Raw genomic sequence first — 19,931 nt, 5'->3', positions numbered from 1 at the left:
TAAATTCACCAATCAGTTTTTTTTCTTACTATTTTTAAACTGGACCATCAAAGAGTAATTTTTGTTACTCACTTGGGCCGGAAAGCTGTGCAACGTGGAATTTTGGGGGTGGTTGTATCAAACTTGTGATGTAACTAGAGGTATCAAATAAAAGCGTTTCGTCTATATTGCCACGTCAGCATTATATACGCGGCGACACGCTTGCACGGGCATAGAATACTCACGTCCCCATAATTTGCCAACTCTCTTACGGCTTTGACGATGCTGTGGGTCCCACCACAGTACCCGTTCGAATAGAAAAAAACGTCTTAATACATGAACCCATGTTAAACGTTTGATGCATCTGTCCACGAATGCCTACCCGGGCCCACTAAATAAAGATTGGACTTTTGCATACAATCGTTGTGTTACACATGAAGATCATTTGATTGGTGATTTTAGCATTCGGTTTTGAAAACTTCAAGTTCCAAAATCAAACTTCTTCAAACGCAACGGATTTAGGGCCATCAATCAAGCTGATATTTGGTGTTAAGATATGCCACGTGGATTTTGGTTCAATGTATCAAACTTGCGATGTGATTCATGTATCAAAAAATAAAGCACCTAATTTAGCACACTTTGCCACGTTAAATTATTTAAAATCCACGTCAGTATGATTAGACGCGGCGACACGCTCGCAAGAAGATAGGACGTACAGAGTCGTTACTTATTAGAGTTTCAAAATTTTCCTTCACCATGATAATTGATATTCTACACCCAGAAACAACTTAATGTAGTACCCCTCCGAGTCCTTCCAATTATAAATCTTTACATTTCTAATATATAATGGTGATGATCAAGAAAGCACTATTTTATATTGCTCTGATATATATAGGATCATTACCATACCTGAAAAGCTGCAACCTAAGTAATTCAAACCAGGCGGCCTTTCTGCTACAATTCTTAGACTCAATTACCGAGGAAGGGTTATTGTTCCCTTTTTGCCCCTCTTATTCTTTCTAAATTACATATGTTTCTTTGATTTTCCTTTAATCCTAAGCATCATTTTTAAAAAATTTATTTATCACTCATAATATTATAAATAAATAAATAAAGATGATAAATCCATTAATGTGAATGTGAAGAAATTAAAAAAACTATTCTTATGCTATAAAAACTTTATAAAATTATTGGGATTGAGACAGTGCGAACCTTCTTTAATTCATCCTAAAATTCAAGGATATTTCAGTAAATTACTAAACAAATTTATTCATTTAGGGGCAATTTTGTAATTTCAAACCTTCTTATGCATTTTTGGAAACTGTCCGAAGTCCATAGGCAATTTATTTCCAATTAGGAAGGTTATAGGAATCTTTTTCTCTCTATATATAAATACAAAACTAAACCTCAAATTCTCAAGCTCTCTCTCAATCCAATTCTGCTTCCTTCCCTTTGATTTTAGTGTCTTTTTTTTTTCTTCTATTTTCATAGCCATGAATGCTCTTGCAGCTACTAATCGTAACTTCCGTCGCGCTGCTCGGATTCTCGGGTTGGATTCGAAGCTCGAAAAGAGTCTTCTGATCCCCTTCAGAGAAATCAAAGTAATATTGGATCAAATACATTTATGGGTATTTTTGTTTTATTAGATTTTGTATGAATTTGGGTCTTATAGTATTGGTTTGGCAGGTTGAATGTACTATTCCAAAGGATGACGGAACGCTTGTTTCATATGTTGGATTTAGAGTCCAACATGATAATGCTCGTGGTCCGATGAAAGGCGGGATTCGATACCATCCCGAGGTGATGATGTTCTTCAACTCTTTAGATCTTCAATTTTGTTTGGGTGTTTTAGTACATTTGGTATCTGTTTTAGATTCTCCATTTATGGAGGTTAGATCAGTCCATGGATCATCTATAAACAAGTTTTCCTGTTTTTTGGTTTTATTATTTCGCTTAAAAGTGTTATGAGATGCATTAGCTTGATATAGTGTTCAATCCCCGATTCCCAATAATTGGGGAAAATCATAATTTCCGAATGAAGATATAATAACTTGAAAAGGTTTTCGTATTTGGCTTGATGATAGATGATGAAAAGGGTCTTGTCTTATAAGCTCAGGTTCTTCCTTCCCCTGCTATGTTAATATTTTAACATTTTTGTTTTAGATCTGTTCATGGTGACTTTAGGTGTTTGAAACTCGGTTTGACTTTTTGACTCGTCCATGGACGAGACCCAGTTGTCTCGAATGAGTCTACTCGTCTCGCATGAGATAAATCATTTAACTTGTTTTAAAATGATTTATATATATAAAGTTTTTTTTTTTTTTTTTTGCTTATCATGGATATTCCCACCCTTCGGGTGAGACTAATCCCACGGTCACATGCATTGCCCCTCGAAAAGTCCTACATGCAATTGGTTAAGTCGAGGGTCAACTGAACCCTCGACGGTGGCCCCAAGGAGTTCATTTCTTCGTGGGGTTTCGAATACTTGACCTACCCTTCCTAAGGAGCTTATCAAGGCTCGGCTTGCCATTAGGCCAACCCCTTGGGGTTAGGGTAGATTAGAAGATTTTGTCGTAAAATCATGTTTTATTTATATAATAAATATTTAAATCCTAAAAAAATTAATTATTTTAATCAAAATCTACAAAATCCCGGTTGACTCAGCCGAGTTTTACCGTTTTCAAAATATTGTCTGATCTCGTTTATCTTGCAAGATGGTATGAAGGCTGAGACACCGTGTATATCCTTCTCGTTGCTGAACGTATACCTAATGATCCCAAACAATTGATCCATCATCTGTGACACCTAACAATCCCATGATTCCCAAACAATGGATTCTCTAAATGTGGTTTGCAACCAAGATTGTAACATAATACTTAAACAAAGCTAAAATTATTAGTAATGGTGTCCACGACGCCTAAAGTGGATACACACTTGCCCAAATTCTTGAGTTGGTTTCAATTGAATCTTATCTTTTCTTATTAGATTATGGTGCATGTACTTGTTTTTCTGAAACTTGTTTTATTTACTGGAACAAGGTTGACCCTGATGAGGTAAATGCATTGGCTCAACTAATGACGTGGAAAACTGCGGTAGCCCACATTCCATATGGAGGGGCAAAGGGTGGGATTGGGTGCTCACCAAGGGACTTGAGTTCAAGTGAGTTGGAACGTCTCACTCGTGTCTTCACTCAGAAAATCCATGATCTCATTGGAGTTCATACTGATGTTCCTGCCCCTGACATGGGAACTAATGCACAGGTACACCAATTCCTTGACCAATTTACAATGGCCTTCTACATGTGTTATGTTTCTCTCAAAGCTTAAGTACTCTTTGATTTTATCAATTTGGGCAGACAATGGCATGGATTTTAGATGAGTACTCAAAGTTTCATGGCTACTCTCCTGCAATTGTTACTGGGAAGCCTATTGTAAGTACTCAAGAATAATAAAAATCGAATCTTTTGTCCATTTTTAGTATGAACTAAGATTTTCCAAATTCTATTTGACGTTTTAGGATCTTGGTGGGTCATTGGGAAGGGAGGCTGCAACAGGGCGGGGCGTTGTTTTTGCAACCGAGGCTTTACTTGCTGAACATGGGAAGTCTATTTCGGATATGAGATACGTTGTCCAGGTAAACCCCAGACCCGACTTCATATTCTTTCCATTTCAATTTACTTAGAAGATAATCTGTATGTGATTAAGTTCTGTTTGAAAACTTTTCAGGGTTTCGGTAATGTGGGTTCTTGGGCTGCAAAGCTGATACATGAAAGAGGTGGTAAAGTGGTTGCAGTGAGCGACATCACAGGTGCAGTTAAGAACCCAAGTGGAATTGACATCGAAGCTTTGCTCAAGTACAAAGGGGAATCTGGGACTTTAAAGGATTTCCAAGGTGGTGATGCCATGGATCCGAACGAGTTGCTCATTCATGAATGCGATGTCCTCATTCCATGTGCTTTAGGCGGAGTTCTCAACAAGTTTGTTCTCAAAAACTCATGATCTGCTCATTTTTACTGTTACCATACAACTTATATGACCTTATTTATTAGAAGATTACAATTTGCGAATGAGTTTTGAAGTGTTGAAAGACATTTTTAATATTAATTTCAAAATTCCTATACTTGACCACGTTGAATTTGCATAAATTTTCTCCATTAAATGATCGTTTGTTTCTTTCCTTAAAGGGACAACGCAGCAGATGTGAAGGCTAAGTTCATAATAGAAGCTGCAAATCATCCTACTGATCCTGAAGCTGATGAGGTAATAAGGCCCTGGTTTTGAAAAAAAAAAAGAAAGCTTTCTTTTCTAATATTGCAAGCTTCCTAACTTCAGATACTTTGATTTTCAGATTTTGTCCAAGAAAGGCGTTGTTATACTCCCTGACATATATGCAAATGCTGGGGGTGTGACTGTGAGCTATTTCGAATGGGTTCAGGTTGCTAACATACTTGTGTTTCTTATTTCTTTTTGTTTCCTTATGCATCGAGTTTTACGTTTATTGAAAAAATGTAACATTTTTTTTGTTACCCTTTGTAGAACATTCAAGGTTTCATGTGGGATGAAGAAAAAGTGAACAATGAGCTCCAGAGGTACATGAAGAGATCTTTTGGTGATATCAAGACAATGTGCCAATCTCACAACTGCAATCTTCGCATGGGTGCCTTCACATTGGGAGTGAATCGTGTTGCTCGTGCCACCCTCCTAAGGGGTTGGGAGGCATAATTAATGCTCACCCCTGCTGTTCCCTTTTAAGAAAAATTCTAAGTTACAGAAAAAGCGAAAAATTCTAATAAGACAGTTTGATATTTATTCTTTGTGCATCTTAGTTTCATTACTTTTTTTTAAGACTTCATTTTTCTTTCAGTCTTGAATTTATTATGAAGAAATCATATGCATTCACAAGTCAAGCTGAAATGGCATCCAAGGAACAAAATTTAAAAAAAAAAAAATAGTGAGGACAATTTTCGTCATAAGAATTTTCAAAATATATAAGGATTTAAGAGTTATTGTGACAGATAACAACGGTCGAAAAAAAAAATGTACTATTGGCCCCGCAAGAAATTTTCCACTTAGTTGCTCCCACAAAAATCTTTTCATGTTTAGTTGCCTTCAAGTGGGCAAAATCCTAGCTCCACCCCTGGATTTATGAGTTGACTAGAGTTTGCCTTTGTCATAGACAGGGGCATCCTCTTTGAGTTAAGGGGGTAGAAGAGTAAAGGTAATAAATTTGGGAGGTTATTATTAAAATAGGAATAATAGAGGAAAGACAAGAAAGTTGGAGGGGGAAGAAGAGATACAATACAGTTGTAGGGTTATTATTGAAAAGTGATAGAAAATGAAACTTTATAAAGTTAAAAGTTATCCTCAAGATTCGTAGATGTATGAGTTGGTCTATTATTGTTTTTAATCAATAGTTGATTATTAATTTAGGTAGATTTTTGCCCCACACATTCCAACAAGAGAAACAATATATGAAATTATGAACGAGACCCAGTCGTCTCAGACGAGTTTTTTGTTTGAGTAGTCTTGTTCAACAATGAGAAAAATGAACGTCAATTTTAAATTTCATCCGATACATTTGACTTGTCTATCTGTCTCGTTGGTGGACGATAGTCACGACACTGAGACTATTCATACGAGTCATCTCGATCTCAAATGAAATTTAAAACCATGGCCCACAATGAGTGTAAATGGGTCGAATTTAAAATTACATAAACTACCCATGGGCTTGGGATTAAGTTTATAACCTACCGCATAAATGGTTTGGTTTGGTTTGGTCTTAACTTCCGATGTATGAATGATCGATACTTATCCCATATTCTAAATCTCTATTTATACTCACAATTGTAAGTCCCACATGAATATATCTTTTCAGATAATCTAACATAATGTCAACTATAGTCCAAATTTTCCTATTCAAGTAAACTTTTGCAAAGTTAGAAATTTTGGAATGAATTGATCTTTTCTACAGGGTTGGATTCCCTAAACAAGATATCCATTTGAGCCCCAAAAATGATGGTAACAGAGTAAGGAAAGGGAGTAAGTGACTGTACTTGTACTCCCGCTTGTGGAGCACATAACATATAGACATTTTCTTCACCATATTATGCTGACCATCCTCGATTCACTACTCATTTTGTTCACAAAATTGGAAAATCAGGATAATTAAAGAAAGCTTCTATGGGCTCCTCAATTTTTTACTTATTACACCCAATTTCTTAATTATTTAACACACCCCAATTAAAGATTAAAACAAACTCTTCAAATGTTACAAAAGTTTGGCTGAAATTATCTGTTCAACATAAGGAAACATTATAACACTGGTTCAAACAATTTCAGTAGTCGTTTACAATTATGAGTAGGCTCATAAAAAGTCCTAAACCTAAAAAAATATAAATCTAGCAAAGAAAGAGAGAGAGAGAGAGAGAGAGAGAGAGAGAGATCCTATTGGCACCCAAACTTATACTTATTCTCAACCATAGACATATATTCTCTTTATTTTTAATTGGGGTGTAATAAGTTAAATTTGGGGTGCCAATAGCAGCTCTCTAATAAAATTAACCATTAATTTAAGTCGGACTTTTAGCCCGGTTGATGACATTTGAAAACGATGATAATCATCTTAATGAGGATGACCAATTGTATAGTTGGATCATACAACATGTTCATGTGTCCCTGCAAGGGTGGGCACATATAGCAACTATAGGCTGAGGTTGAAAAGCATATATAATTTGCAAACAATGTTTTCATGGGAACTTTGCCAACTTTTAATAAGACAAAGGAAGTTCATATCCATGACCCGACTGACCCAGTAAGATGGGTAGAAGATAAGCTTCTTTAATTCCAAGCATGGGCTTCCTTCTGCCATTTTATCCCTTTGTTTCAACTAACATCAAAGAGAATAAGAAAATCAAAAGAAAAAAACAGAGAACTAAAGGAAGAACTACAACTTTTCTAAGAACATCTATGGCCTCCATTGCCATGTCTGCCTCTCTACAAAGAGCATCCGGTTCTCATTATGTCATCAAGAAACAACCTTCTCTGATGAGACTCAAACGCTCCTTGGAACAAGCAGGCGACTCATATCGTCACCATGGATATTGAAAGCAAGAAAAATATAAAATTAGCAGAACAAGAAGAAAAATCCATTGTTCAGAAAACTAGCCTGACGAGTATCGAAGGTGAAACAATGCAAGGGAAGGACACCGCATCGTCTATTCCGAGGTTTCATGACGAGAGATGGAAAAATGGGACTTGGGATCTGAATATGTTCGTGAAAGACGGAAAGATGGACTGGGAAGGTGTCATAGACGTTGGTGAGAGGCAATGGAAACTATAATTTGAAAAATATAGTCTATATAGTAAGCCAATTTAGTTATTCTCAAAGCTTCTGTTATTCTTGGTAGCAAGTTCATGCATAGGAGGTTAATTCTAATGAAGGCAAATTTATATTAATTTCCTTTTCAAAACGTAGTATCGTCGCTCGAGTGCCCCTTATAATGAAGTTCTACATAACCCTATCTTGGTCCAATCCAATATAGTATGAGTATCAACTTATAATCATAGAATTAACTCGATCACTTGTTCACAACCCGAACCCATTTCCCTTTTTGAGTGGAGCAAATCTAAGAATGCGTTTAGTCACCACCTCTCATTTTGGGGATGATCCAACTTGGAACAAGATAATAACCTAACTCGGACTTTGGATACACTAACTTTTTCTTGTTGCTAAATCTTTATTATTATAATGAGAAGGCAGAGTAGAAGTGCTTCGACACCAAAATTTAGATTCCAAAAATGCCCCCACCTAAACATTTAGACTTAATATAATCAAGGTCATTTTGGTCAAAAATCAAGAAAATTGCAATCCCACGTCCCTACACCTAAAATAACGTTGGTTAGTTTTCAATATTACAAATATCGTTTTTACTATGTAATCTTCAAAACCACCCTTTAATTAATATTTTAAATTACAGATAAACCCTTCAGAGACGTGCATTTGCACATGCCACCTTCTAGATTCTATTAATGAAAGAACATTAACTCTTCTTCTTCTTCTTCTTCTTTTCCTTTTTTTCTCTTCTATGTCATCTGACTGTTGATGTTGCAGAAGCGAGGAGGAGAAAATTTCTAGAAATGTATCCAGAGGCAGCAACAAACCAAGCTCCAGTGATCTTCAGGAGCTCCATCATACCTTGGTGGGCATGGTTCAAGAAGTCTTATCTCCCAGAAGCAGAGCTTCTCAATGGTTAAATACCAAACTTCTTTCAGTTTCATACTTGAACTTAATCTTTAGAATCATCTTTAATGGTGTTTTCTCACAGGTCGAGCGGCAATGGTGGGATTTTTTATGGCGTATTTTCTAGATGTTTTAACTGGGCTTGACATTGTAGGCCAAACGGGTAATTTCATCTGCAAGGCAGGACTCTTCATGACAGTTATTGGAATAATCTTATTCAGGCGACCTCAAGATTTTGGGAACTTAAGAAAGCTAGTTGATGAGGCTACTTTCTACGACAAACAATGGCAAGCTACATGGAAAGATCAAAGAGACAGCAATGTTCCTTTGAAACAAGATCAAAAAACCGATTGAACATTGCAAATAAGTAATGTCTCAGTGAAGTGATGAACTTAAGAGTTACAGTTTCACGTTCTAGATGTTTAATATCGATTCCCATAAATAGCAGATGGTGTATGCTAAAGTTTAATCTTCAGGCATGCGTTGGAGACAATGCTGGACTGGTCTTGTATTGTTGAGTTAATCTGCTCTATATAAGAAACTTATGGTTACTTGTAAGTTATAACTAATCCAATCTTTTATGAATATCAAAGCAATCTATGTTTATCTAGTGCATGGAACATTATTTCTTGCCTATGTTGTGAAACTTATAATCTCTATAATGAATGCTCATTATTATCACGTGAGTCATGATAAGGAGGAAAAATAGGACATATCTCATGACAGTGTCTCTGGAATGGAGTCTCATTAAACCCTTTGAGAAGAATCCATGTAACATAAATCTCAGCCTAACGAGAAATAATATAAATCACATATTCCATTTGTAACAAATATTTATTCTCATTGTCTACTAAAAATGAAAAGCTACCCCTTGTTTTGATAGTTATTCTGATTCCTGACAAGAACATGATGAGAAAAACTTGAGCATCGATGAGATGATATTCAAGGTAGAGGGATACTTGCACCAGAATGATAGGGTGTGAAAAGAGCCATACTTTCTAACCTTTGCAGTGCACATAGCACTCATACGATCCTAATATTAGATGAATCCCACAAAATCGACCAAATTGGATGATTACACCGTCCAATCTTAAGGCATAGTCATTTGGAGTAGTGGTGATAAAAAGAATAACCTCGAAATAATTTATTAGATATCATTGATGAATGGTAGCAATGTTAGTTCAAAAGTTTTAAGTAGACTTCTACAATAGTTGAAACAGAATTATTCCCCACTACTATCTGTTGTTCCAACCCCAAATCACATCACCCAAGGATGAGAAATTTGCAAAATTTCTCAAAGCAATAAGTGGCAAATTTAAATCTCTCATTAAAAGATCCAATAACAATTTTCAGAAATACAATACAATGGAGGAAAAGAAAATACCGATTGTAGAATAGAATCACATCTCCTCTATATAAAAACCTTAGAGAAACTACAGTGAGATAATAACTCAAAAGAAAATAACCTTGAGCGAGGGACGGATTCACGGATTGTAAATCCACTAGTCTTTCTTGGAACCACTAGGGGACTCGTCCTGCCAGGTTGCTTGCCACTGCTTGTCATAGAAGGTTGTTTCTTCTATAAGCTTCTTTAGATTTTCTACATCTTCGTTTTTTCGGATCAGAAGTACTCCAACCACAGATACAAATAAGAGTGTTTTGCAGAAGAAGTTCCCCATCTGGTCAACAAGACCTACCCCCGTCAAGCTATCCACCAGATAAGCCATGAAGAACCCAATCATCGCAGCACGGCCTGTGTGAAGGAAAATTGACCTTGTTAGTATTAGCTATATGAAAAATAATATATATATATATAGGTCAGGTTGCGTTCGGGGGACATCTACAAGTGACAACTATTTTTACATCTCTCAGATGCCATCCATTTTACAAGATCCAACGGCATCTAGCAGTGTTGTAGAAAACATTGAAAAAATGGACAACATCCGGGTGGTTGTATGAAAATAGTTGTCAGTTTTAGATATCACCCAAACACATCCCATGTATATATATATATAAATATGGGGAATGCTAATGTCCAAGACCTTATGGGGATGTTAGCATTCTCCACCACTTTTTTTATTTCTGCTAATACCCGTATTCATTTTGTCTTTTAGTGAAAAAAATAGGGGTATGTTGCTCATTTACACAATAAATGTTTGTTTGCATTGATTGCCAAATCATTTATTTCAAAAAGACATTTAATCCTAAAGATTAAATGCCCCTAGCTTTTATTATGTGAGAGACAAGTATTTCTTACGTAAATAAGCATTTACTATGTAAAAAAGATTAATATACCCAAGTCTTTTTCACTAAAAGACAAAATGGGTAGGGGTATTATTGAAAAAAAAAAGTGTTGGAGAATGCTAACGTCCCCGTGAGGTCTTGGACGTTAGCATTCCCCACATATATATCAGTGCATGGGTGGGTGGGTGGGTGCGTGTCAGAAACGGAGGGACCATAACCTACCATTAAGTAATTCGGCTTCAGGAAGATGAAACCTCTTGACCCATGACCACCAGGGTATAATGGAGGTGTCAAAGACTACTGGCTCATCATTATTAGATGATTCTGGGTTATCTTCAAGCCATTTTCTCCTCCTGACCTCTGTAAAGGATTAGCCAAGACGATCTATGAGAAAAACAAATAATATACAGAAGTGTTATCACTTATGAGGAAACAACACAAATTATACTTCAGAGCAAAGAAGGATAAATCAAAGGAAATGATAACAGACACAACAAACAACGAAAAAGTAATGGATGCAGAGGTAAGTAACAAATAAAAAAATAGAGATTTAACTACATGAAATGTAAACAAAAGTTAACTGAGAAGAGATAAGTGTTAAAGTTCCCAAAATAAGAGTTATTTCCCTGCACAGTTTCAAATTATTTGAATCCAAGTGGGTCATCCATAAACCTTGTTGAGAAAGAAAATGGAGGTGTGGCATGGATGGGGCACCAACAATGACGGTCAACATTCTCTTTCAAATGGTTATGTACTTGATGATAGTTTACAAGAGTTTCTTTAGTCCAATGGTCACAACTAACAATAATCCAAAGAATATCTTTTGTAGGAACTGATCATGCAAACAATAACATCACACTGTGATGATAAACAATGATGAGCATTTAACCAAATTGCACAAGATGTGGGGCAATACTGTAATTCATGAGCCTTGGCAACCTATATTTTTCTCATTGTTTGGTTTTGCTGTCGGGTACATTAAATGATTCTTCTTGAGGCCTTAATCCAGCTATCAAGGTCAGGCCAGCTAACAATACCAATATACACATCTTTAGACATGGTTTACGGCCATGAATTGCATTCCAGTATACTGAACCATTTGTTTCATTCAAGGATTCAATTGAAATCTGAATTATGGGGGAAAAAAACATTCAGCATAATTACAAGGAGTCAGAAAAAATTTGTGATAATCCACTCATAAACAATACAGATGCTTTTGTTTGGTGAATTTGAATGCAAAAAACAACCCATGACTCTCCAAATCCGGGGTGGGGGGGGGGGGGGTTTTCTTTCTTTTTCAGACAAATAACATAGAAATTCGTACAAGCTCCAATTAAATCCAGATATAATGACAGATCAAATTTGGGTGCTTGAATAATTATGTATGCAACAGTAAATATTTAATTCATTTCAAGACACATATAATGAAAAAAAAACATTGCAACTAACCCATCCCATATTCTTTTGATTGGTTGAAAAGTAAGTTCAACAAGGTGAAATAATCAATTCCATTCCAGTAACAACTGCTATTCAACATGAAAGACTATAAGAAGAGGACACAATTTTCAGTTTTTCATACTTCTATATAATAAGTGATGCATGACAAGTGGCAGAAGAATTCATGGAATGCTTGGATCGCCAATAGTCTAAGCAGAAGGCTTGAATGCATTATGGAGATCATGGACCACCCGAACAGGCAAGGGAGTCAGAATCATCCGGGAGGCCCATTCTTGAATAGAAACGTTGAGATCTTCAAGATCAAACGCCATCAAGTTTTCATTTTTAGCCCAAATTCGTTCATTTAGACCACTTTTTCAGCAATTTTGCCATTTTAGAAAAAGTTTCCATTTTCATAATAACTTTAGTTATAAAGGTCGTCAGAATCATGCACTATCAGTTTCACCACACAGGTTTAATACTATATATTTCGAAGCTAATTTCATTTTTGCTATTTTTAGTATTTTTTGCTATTTCCATTTTTTACTAGGAATAGAACTTTTTCTAATAAATAGGACTGTAATTGCAATGCAAAGACATCTTCGACATAATAAAAACATTCTTTGAGAGGAGAGTTATTTTCTAGTGGATTCCAGATTTTCTTATTCCTTCATTGTTTTGCGTCAATAAGTTTCAAAAAGCATTGATGGGAAAAGATGGATGATGTCCTACATGCAATTCATGATGGGGAGATGATAATTATAGGAGGGGCTTAAATGCAAATGTAAGTAAAGATAGTAGAGGTAACAAAAGGATGCTTGGAAGACAAGGTTATAAAGAAAGAAACGAAATTCTTGAGTTTTCCATGATATATGCATTAAAAGTGACTATGAGAGGATTTTAGTAAGGAATAATGATTTTTTTTCTTAAAGGTTGAGGGATTATATTTTGAAATTTACTAAATGAAAATCAAATGGGAAGCCTAGAATTTTTTGCATGCCTAGAATTATGCTAGCCATAGACTATAACGAATTTAAACTATAATAGTATTAGGATTACAACAGTGAAATTAGTTTAGGTAAGCTAATATAAGAAAGACCTTAGACCCAGGTGGTATACCTATAGAGGTTGGAAGTGCAATCTAGAAACTGAACTGTGTTAGTTAATTAAGTTATTTAATGAGATTTTTGGAGAATAAAAAAATGCTATATGTGTGGTACCTAGTCATATAAACAAAGATGTGAAAAATTGAATTACTTATGAAAGGTTAAAAATGGCGAGTCATACTACAAAATTGTGGGAAAGAATGATGCTACAAAATGTTCAAGATGAGAAACAACGGTATTAGATAAGCAATTTGGCTTCATGCTCGGAAGATCACCTTTTAGATTATCTTCTTACTTAGAAAATCAATTAAGAAGTATCAAAAAAAGAGAGGAAGAATTTATAAATGGTTCTTTCAATTAGAAAAAATACATTATAGTCTCTAGAGAATTAAACCTGGTGGGTATTAGGAAAGAAAGAAAGAGGAGTTTTGAGTTTTGAGTCGGTATGTTGATTGTTGACGTTGTTAAGGATATGTATGATGGAGTTGTAATTAGCGTTAGAATAACTCATGGTGAAACGATAGATTTGGACCAAGGATTTGCATAGAGCTCGTACCTTGTTGCACTAGTTATAATGGACCAAGAAGAGGTACGTCAATGTAGTTTATTTGCAGATATATTGTTGGTAGATGAAACTAATGAGGAGAAAGGTGCCACTAACATGAGGCAGCAAAATATGTGTGTGGTAATACCTAGACCTATGGTTAAACCCCGCCTTCATACTTAAACCTATAAAGGTTTTAAGATAAATTGAACCAAGATAACATAATGCAACTTTATTTAAAACATTTCTAGGGGATGAGGCAATAGTTAAGATTGGAGCAAACAATAACTCCAAAAGAGAAAATTTCTTTATATAGATTCAATTATGCATAAGGATGGAGAAATTGATTAGGATGTGACTATAAAATTCGTAACATGGTACAGAAAGTTGAAGTCCATTTTTGGAGTGTTATGTGATCAACATGTACCAATCAACTTAAGAATTTTTTTACTAGATATCAAATAAGACCAACCACGTTGTATTAGTTGAGTGTTAGGCAAACAACACATTCATAGAATTTGTGCAAGAGAGATGGGGATATTGAATGGTGACACTAGGAAACAAAAAAATCAGAAATGAGCATATATTCAATAATATTTAAGCGCATATCCAATGTAAGATGAAATAATGGAAAGTTGCTTAAGATGGTTTTGGAATGTGCAACATCACAAGTAAGAAGGAACGCTTTGATGCACTTCAAGAACTCTAAAGAGAAAAAGGAATATCAAAATGACATGGATGGAAGTAGTAATAAAAGATTTGAAGGAAAATCCCTAGACAGAAGATATGGCTCTTGACAGAGTTAAATGGTGGAATCGGATTGAGTAAGCTTAGCTTAGCCTTACTAGGTTAGTAAGGATTCACCCTTACTAAGGCACCCTGGGCTCACCTCTTGGCAACCAAAAACATGATCCGATGCTTCAGGGTTGTAGTGGACGAAATTATATGAATTTTGAAAAAAATAAAAAATGTTATTTTTCACCGTAGAATTTCATTTTTAAGTTTGGGAGTTGTGTGGAAGTTCGGTAGCCATCCATTTTCCAAAAATTGGATCTAGTTCAAAAGAAATTGTTTTTTGATTTTTATTTTTTTAATGGATGTGAGTTTTTCGATGAAACTTAGAGGGCTGTGATGTTGGATTTTGATGTGGTAATCCATTTGAATAATGTAAGCGGGGAGAAGGCACTCATCATGTTCATATGCCTATCCATATCAGATTGGTATTTCCATTTCTTTTATATATAATCGAAGTAGGAAAGACACTAAAATCAAAGTAAATCTATAATCATGATTGACACTCCCCTTTTTTGATACACTATAGAACATTTTAATTCTGAACTTTGAAACAACAGAAACACAATTGGCACATAAATTACATCCAAACATAAATAACAAAGACACAAAATAAACAATAACAAGAGCCCAAGTAAAAATAAAATAATAATAATAATAATAATACTCACTAGCTGCAAAAACTAGAAAAAAAAAATGAATAATTAGTTATGAAATAAAAACTAAAGAAACCCATAAAGTGTCCAAAGAGAGAGACAGAGAAATCAACAAGAACCCACACTACAATCTCACCAGCGTCAATAACGGCATCCCAATTGGTCTTCCCGTCTTTCTCAAACTTCTTCAAATCCCAAGTCCCTCCAACCCATCTTGGGTCTTCGAATTTAGGCACCACCAGAGCTACTGTGCCATTTGACCCAAGAACAGCTTTCTCTTTCTCTACTTTCTGCTCAGAACCAATAGGAGAAACTTCTTCTTTCTCATCTACAGTAGCAGTAGAACCCACAATTCCTTCTCCATTATTAGTTACTCTTGTGGATGACAAAAACAGATTTCTCTTTCTGAGGAGAGGGAGATAAGGTTTTTGTGTGAAATGGGTTTTTGAAGAAAAAGTAGTAGAAAGGGTAGGGAGATGAGATGGAGGAAGAGGAGGAGAAATCAAGGCCATGGACACTGTTGTGTGGAACTCACAACATAGCTTCCTTCTCTGATTCGGGTAATTCTGAACCTCAGAAAGTGGGAGTGGGAGTGGGAGTGGGTGTTATAACCTCAGAAACTCAGGACTCACCACCTATGCCTAAGCTCAGTTGCAAGTTGTAACTTTATGTGTAATTTTTATGGATAATTTTGAAGTACCCATAATTTTTAGATACCAACAAGTCTTCAGATTGATGAGATACCTTGACTGCTGAAATGACCCCTAATGCCCTCGTCTTCTACCTCATGCCACGAACCCTAGATTTTTTTATTTTTTTATTTTTACCACCTGAGCCAATTATTCACTGCATAAAATAAAATAAAAAATTCATTAATAAAACAAGTAAGTCTGTTAACAAAATTATAAATAAATAAAAAATGGGCATGTCCAATGAAATGATTGTTGCTATCTAATGAATCACTGGTTAATTGATTAATTAAATAAAATAGATAGACATTTCTCATGATTTTTCTTGAATCCTTGATTTTATTTTTCCAACAACCTATATGGGGTGATAGAAAACCCATCGACCTCAATTAACCTCGAAACCTACAAATTTTAGGAGATTAAAGATATTTTTGGGAAAAAATCAAGGGTTTTTGACATGAGGTTGAAGACATTAAAAAACAATTACCCTATCATTGATGGATTCTTGGGAGAAAAATGAAGTTTTTCATTTAAGATGTTGAAGATTAGGGTATTTTGCTAATTTTGTGTTAACTTCTCATGGAAGACTAACGAAGTCAAGGGATATGCCAAAGGGTATCTCTATGGAAAATGCTAATTTGATTTCCTAAGACGATGTGTTTGACACTGAGCTAACGTGGAGGTACACTCCACCACAAATAAACAACAAAAACTATGTAACATTGATTTACGCATGAAGTAGGGGTAGAGCAAGATTTTGTCTACATGGGAGCGTCTAAGACAATTACTTTAAGGGTATGTTTGATTGCACATAGAAAATAAGGTGGAAAATCAATTTCCATGGAAAATGACATTTTTCAAGTGTTTGATTGCACATGGAAATGGAAATTCATTTTCCACCCCATTCAAAAAGTTCACTAAATCATGGATTTCACTTTCCCACCCATATGAGTGGGAAAATGAAATCCACCCATATTTTCCATCATCAATTCTTCCTTACCACCACCACCATTACACGAATCTCGTCGTCGTCGTCACCATCGTCGTAGGCTCCGTCTCTGATCACCTTCTCTCTCTCTCTTCTTCTTTTTCTTCTTCTCCATCCCTCACCTCCTCCATCCCCACCACCACCACGTTCTCCCCCCATCTTCCTCACTTACCTTCGTTGCCGCTGCCACCTTCATCGCCACATCCTCCCCCCTCCCTCTTCCTCATCATCTTCTTCTTTCTCTCCCCCTCCTCTCATCTTCTTCATCCTTCTTTTTTTCTTATTTTTTCTCATATTTTTTTCATGATTTTATCCAAGTGAAATCAAACAATGGAATTTGATTTTCCAACCCTACCTATTTTCATAACTAATTTTTCATGGATTTCAAATTCCATGGAAAATGACTTTCCATGCAATCAAACATACCATAAAAGTTTTTGTATGGGACAATAGTAGTGGATTAGTCGCAGTAACATATAAATCCTCATAATTTTTTAAAATTCTTGTGGGTCAACTGCCCCATTGTCCCACTGTAGATCCTCCCCTGGTATGAAGTGTTAACATGACCAAACTAATTTATGATGCTTTCATTCTCTAAGCTACAAAACCATCAATATTAGAAAAAAATTACTTAAAAGGATCTAGGTGGAGGATTTTTTTTCTAATTAGTCTCTAAGTTCTAGGGCTCCTCTTAATAGTTCATTTAGTAAAACTTTTTATTTATAATCAGCCCCTAAACCCCACTCCACACATCTCTTACGATTGAAATATTGAATCTGCCCTTACCATTCAAACTCACCCTTTTTGTCCAATTTTGTTTAGATTTTCGGCATTGTACTCGAGTTTTAGATAATCCATTTCGGTAGAAAGGATTTGAGAAGAAAGAAGAGGTCATTTTCAAGCATTTTAATGATGTATGCAAAAAAGTTAGGATTTTTTTTTTGACTTTATTTTGAATGAAAGTCTATCAAGGATGGTTCTTTTGGTTTGAAATCATCTACATAAGTCGTCATGTGAATTTTTAGTCAAATTTTTCATGTGTTTTAGTAAAAAAAAATTGAAAATGAAAAATGGGTGGGTTTTACCAATGTTGAACTCACCACTTTTTATTTTTCAGTTTAACATTTTTATTGTCAAGTTCAACATATATATATATTTTTAAATTATCAAACTCAACAATAAAAATGGTGATCTCGGCTTCAATCTTCATTTTTTGTTTTAAATCATTGAAATAGATAATAATAAAAAATGCATCTAAATGTTCAAAATTAGAAGTATATCATTTTCTTTGGTCATTCATGATAAATAAAAACAAAAAATTTGTTGTAAATGATTGGAATCACGATTGAAAAACTTAAGTATGTAAAAAAGATAGTTTGGGTATTAAAAAATAGTATAACTTAAGATGAGGTTAAGAGACCATCAAGAAAAGAGAGTTTTACTAAATGAACTATCAAGCAACCACCCAAAACTCAATGACTAATTATAATGAAATCCTTTTGTCACAACCCTTTAAGTAATTTTCCCTTAATATAAACTCTATTTATGTCAATACATGTGTTTCAAAATATTCTTTTACTACCATTGCGAGTCATTGTTGACCATATCCTTATAGAAATTTAGAATCTTCAATTAGCACGAAATCGCTTATTTATGGTAGCGTTGTGACTAAGCCTCCATTTTATCAATAAATGAATATTCTTAATTTTATTTGATTTCATTTTATCTTGAGTTCAAATCGTATACATACAGGGTGGAGGATTGAAACCCTCCTCCTACACCTCAATACACGTCACGAAGCCATAAACCAAGGAATTAGCACCTAAAATGTTTCATTTTAAAATTTTATTTGGATTACACCTTATGTGGCATGTATTGGAGTATACATTGATGGGACATTTGTCCATTCACAAAACTGTCGTTGAGGGGACGCTTATCCCACCTCAAAACATAAAATTGTAGAATTGTGTTTTATTATATAGATATCATCACAAAATTATCATACATTCTCACAAAATAATGGGGTCTAGCTTAAGTGTATTCTAATCCAAATACCATGTTAAGGGTTGTCAATGAATTGGCTTTGGATGGATTGAACCAGGGTCCAAATGGTACCAAAATTCGATAAGGATCGTATTAGACTTGAAACTGACGTAGTAAGACTTAGAACAAACCCTTTTGGACTTTCATCAGGTCTCAATGATAATATCTAAATCTGCTCCGATAATAACTAGATCGAGTCTTAATTTATATAAAATTCAATTTCTTGTTATACAAAATATAAATAAATTTCTTATATTTAAATAAAATATATAATATAATTTACATAATTTTTCACATTTTACCTAATATCAGTTATGGTTGATCCACAATTGATCAGATAGATTATCAAATTGGGTCTAACAGATCCATGGACATCCCTACCAAAGAGTGATGAGAGAATCCTGTTAAGTGCATGCATTGGAGGCCAGCCTATCATTCCAGATTTCCTTTAGCACAACAATATCTGATTCAAGCTGCTTTAAAAAAACAAAACAAGACAAAAAGGTACTGTTGCCATCAGCTCTGGTCTATCATTATCGATTGCCCTAAAAAAAATAATCATATATTTTTGGACTTTGGGATGACGGTGCAGCACATACTCTATGAATATTTTTAGGGTGAACCCTCAACGGTGTAGTCAGACTGTCACAGTGATAAAGTCGGGGCTGGGATAACTTAGCAAGAGAAAGTTATGAAAAAAGAAAAGACTTAAAAAAATCTATAAAGTTAGGATAGCATCACATGAATTTAAAAAAAAAAATTAAATATAAAAATATGTATTTTAAAAGTTGATCATGTTTGGAGGTCCTAAAAAGAGTCAAACATTTCTCAAAATAGAGGTTAGAAGTTTTGGAATGAATTGATTTTTTATGAAGATGATCTTTATGATGAAGAGATAATCCTCACAAAAAATTAACTCATTTAAAAATTTTTAATCCTAATTTACAAGTTAAAAAATTGTGGATCATCTAATAAAGATCATCTTCACAAAAAATCAGCTTATTCCAAAACTTCTAACTCATACATTGAAAAAATGTTTAGCACAATGTTTGATTCTCTTTAGGACCATCTTATATATATATATATATATATATATATATATATATATATATACCAAATATATATCAAACGGAAAATGTTTAGCACCAAACATTTTGGTAAAACATTTTTCAAAACATGGGTTAGAAGTTTTGGAATGGGCTGATTTTTGGTGAT

General features: G+C 34.7%; 2 protein-coding genes and 1 pseudogene across 2 annotated transcripts; 2 read left to right on the top strand and 1 right to left on the bottom strand.

The window, feature by feature from the left end:
- Positions 1-1,379: 1,379 nt before the first annotated feature.
- Positions 1,380-4,798, top strand: LOC147408171 (glutamate dehydrogenase 2). Its single transcript, XM_086432886.1, has 9 exons — positions 1,380-1,580; positions 1,666-1,779; positions 3,018-3,239; positions 3,335-3,409; positions 3,496-3,612; positions 3,705-3,955; positions 4,163-4,238; positions 4,327-4,413; positions 4,515-4,798. The coding sequence occupies exons 1-9, from the start codon at positions 1,473-1,475 to the stop codon at positions 4,698-4,700; spliced, it is 1,236 nt and encodes a 411-aa protein (XP_086289012.1). The 5' UTR covers positions 1,380-1,472; the 3' UTR covers positions 4,701-4,798.
- A 2,146-nt stretch (positions 4,799-6,944) lies between these two features.
- On the top strand, positions 6,945-8,698 carry LOC147408170 (light-harvesting complex-like protein 3 isotype 1, chloroplastic; annotated as a pseudogene).
- An 826-nt stretch (positions 8,699-9,524) lies between these two features.
- Positions 9,525-15,644, bottom strand: LOC147408169 (light-harvesting complex-like protein 3 isotype 1, chloroplastic). The gene is made up of 3 exons (XM_086437035.1): positions 15,133-15,644; positions 10,684-10,821; positions 9,525-9,970 (listed from the first exon to the last, which is right to left on the bottom strand). The coding sequence occupies exons 1-3, from the start codon at positions 15,506-15,508 to the stop codon at positions 9,720-9,722; spliced, it is 765 nt and encodes a 254-aa protein (XP_086293161.1). The 5' UTR covers positions 15,509-15,644; the 3' UTR covers positions 9,525-9,719.
- Positions 15,645-19,931: the final 4,287 nt, after the last annotated feature.

This window comes from Akebia trifoliata, chromosome 3 (genome assembly GCF_017979445.1).
Source record: "Akebia trifoliata isolate Shusen 1 chromosome 3, ASM1797944v1, whole genome shotgun sequence".
Taxonomy (NCBI): Eukaryota; Viridiplantae; Streptophyta; class Magnoliopsida; order Ranunculales; family Lardizabalaceae; genus Akebia; species Akebia trifoliata.
Note: the sequence above shows the minus strand (reverse complement) of the source record. Positions and strands in the feature narration are given on the sequence as shown.

Bases quoted from the DNA above. Each gene is read 5' to 3' on its own strand.
- LOC147408171 (XM_086432886.1), top strand. From the start codon at position 1,473: ATGAATGCTCTTGCAGCTACTAATCGTAACTTCCGTCGCGCTGCTCGG. The intron at 1,581-1,665 runs GTAATATTGGAT...TTGGTTTGGCAG, and splicing joins TCCCCTTCAGAGAAATCAAA to GTTGAATGTACTATTCCAAA. The intron at 3,410-3,495 runs GTAAGTACTCAA...TTGACGTTTTAG, and splicing joins TTGTTACTGGGAAGCCTATT to GATCTTGGTGGGTCATTGGG.
- LOC147408169 (XM_086437035.1), bottom strand. From the start codon at position 15,508: ATGGCCTTGATTTCTCCTCCTCTTCCTCCATCTCATCTCCCTACCCTT. The intron at 10,822-15,132 runs GTGAGATTGTAG...AATCCTTTACAG, and splicing joins GGATGCCGTTATTGACGCTG to AGGTCAGGAGGAGAAAATGG. The intron at 9,971-10,683 runs GTAGGTTATGGT...TCCTTCACACAG, and splicing joins TGAAGCCGAATTACTTAATG to GCCGTGCTGCGATGATTGGG.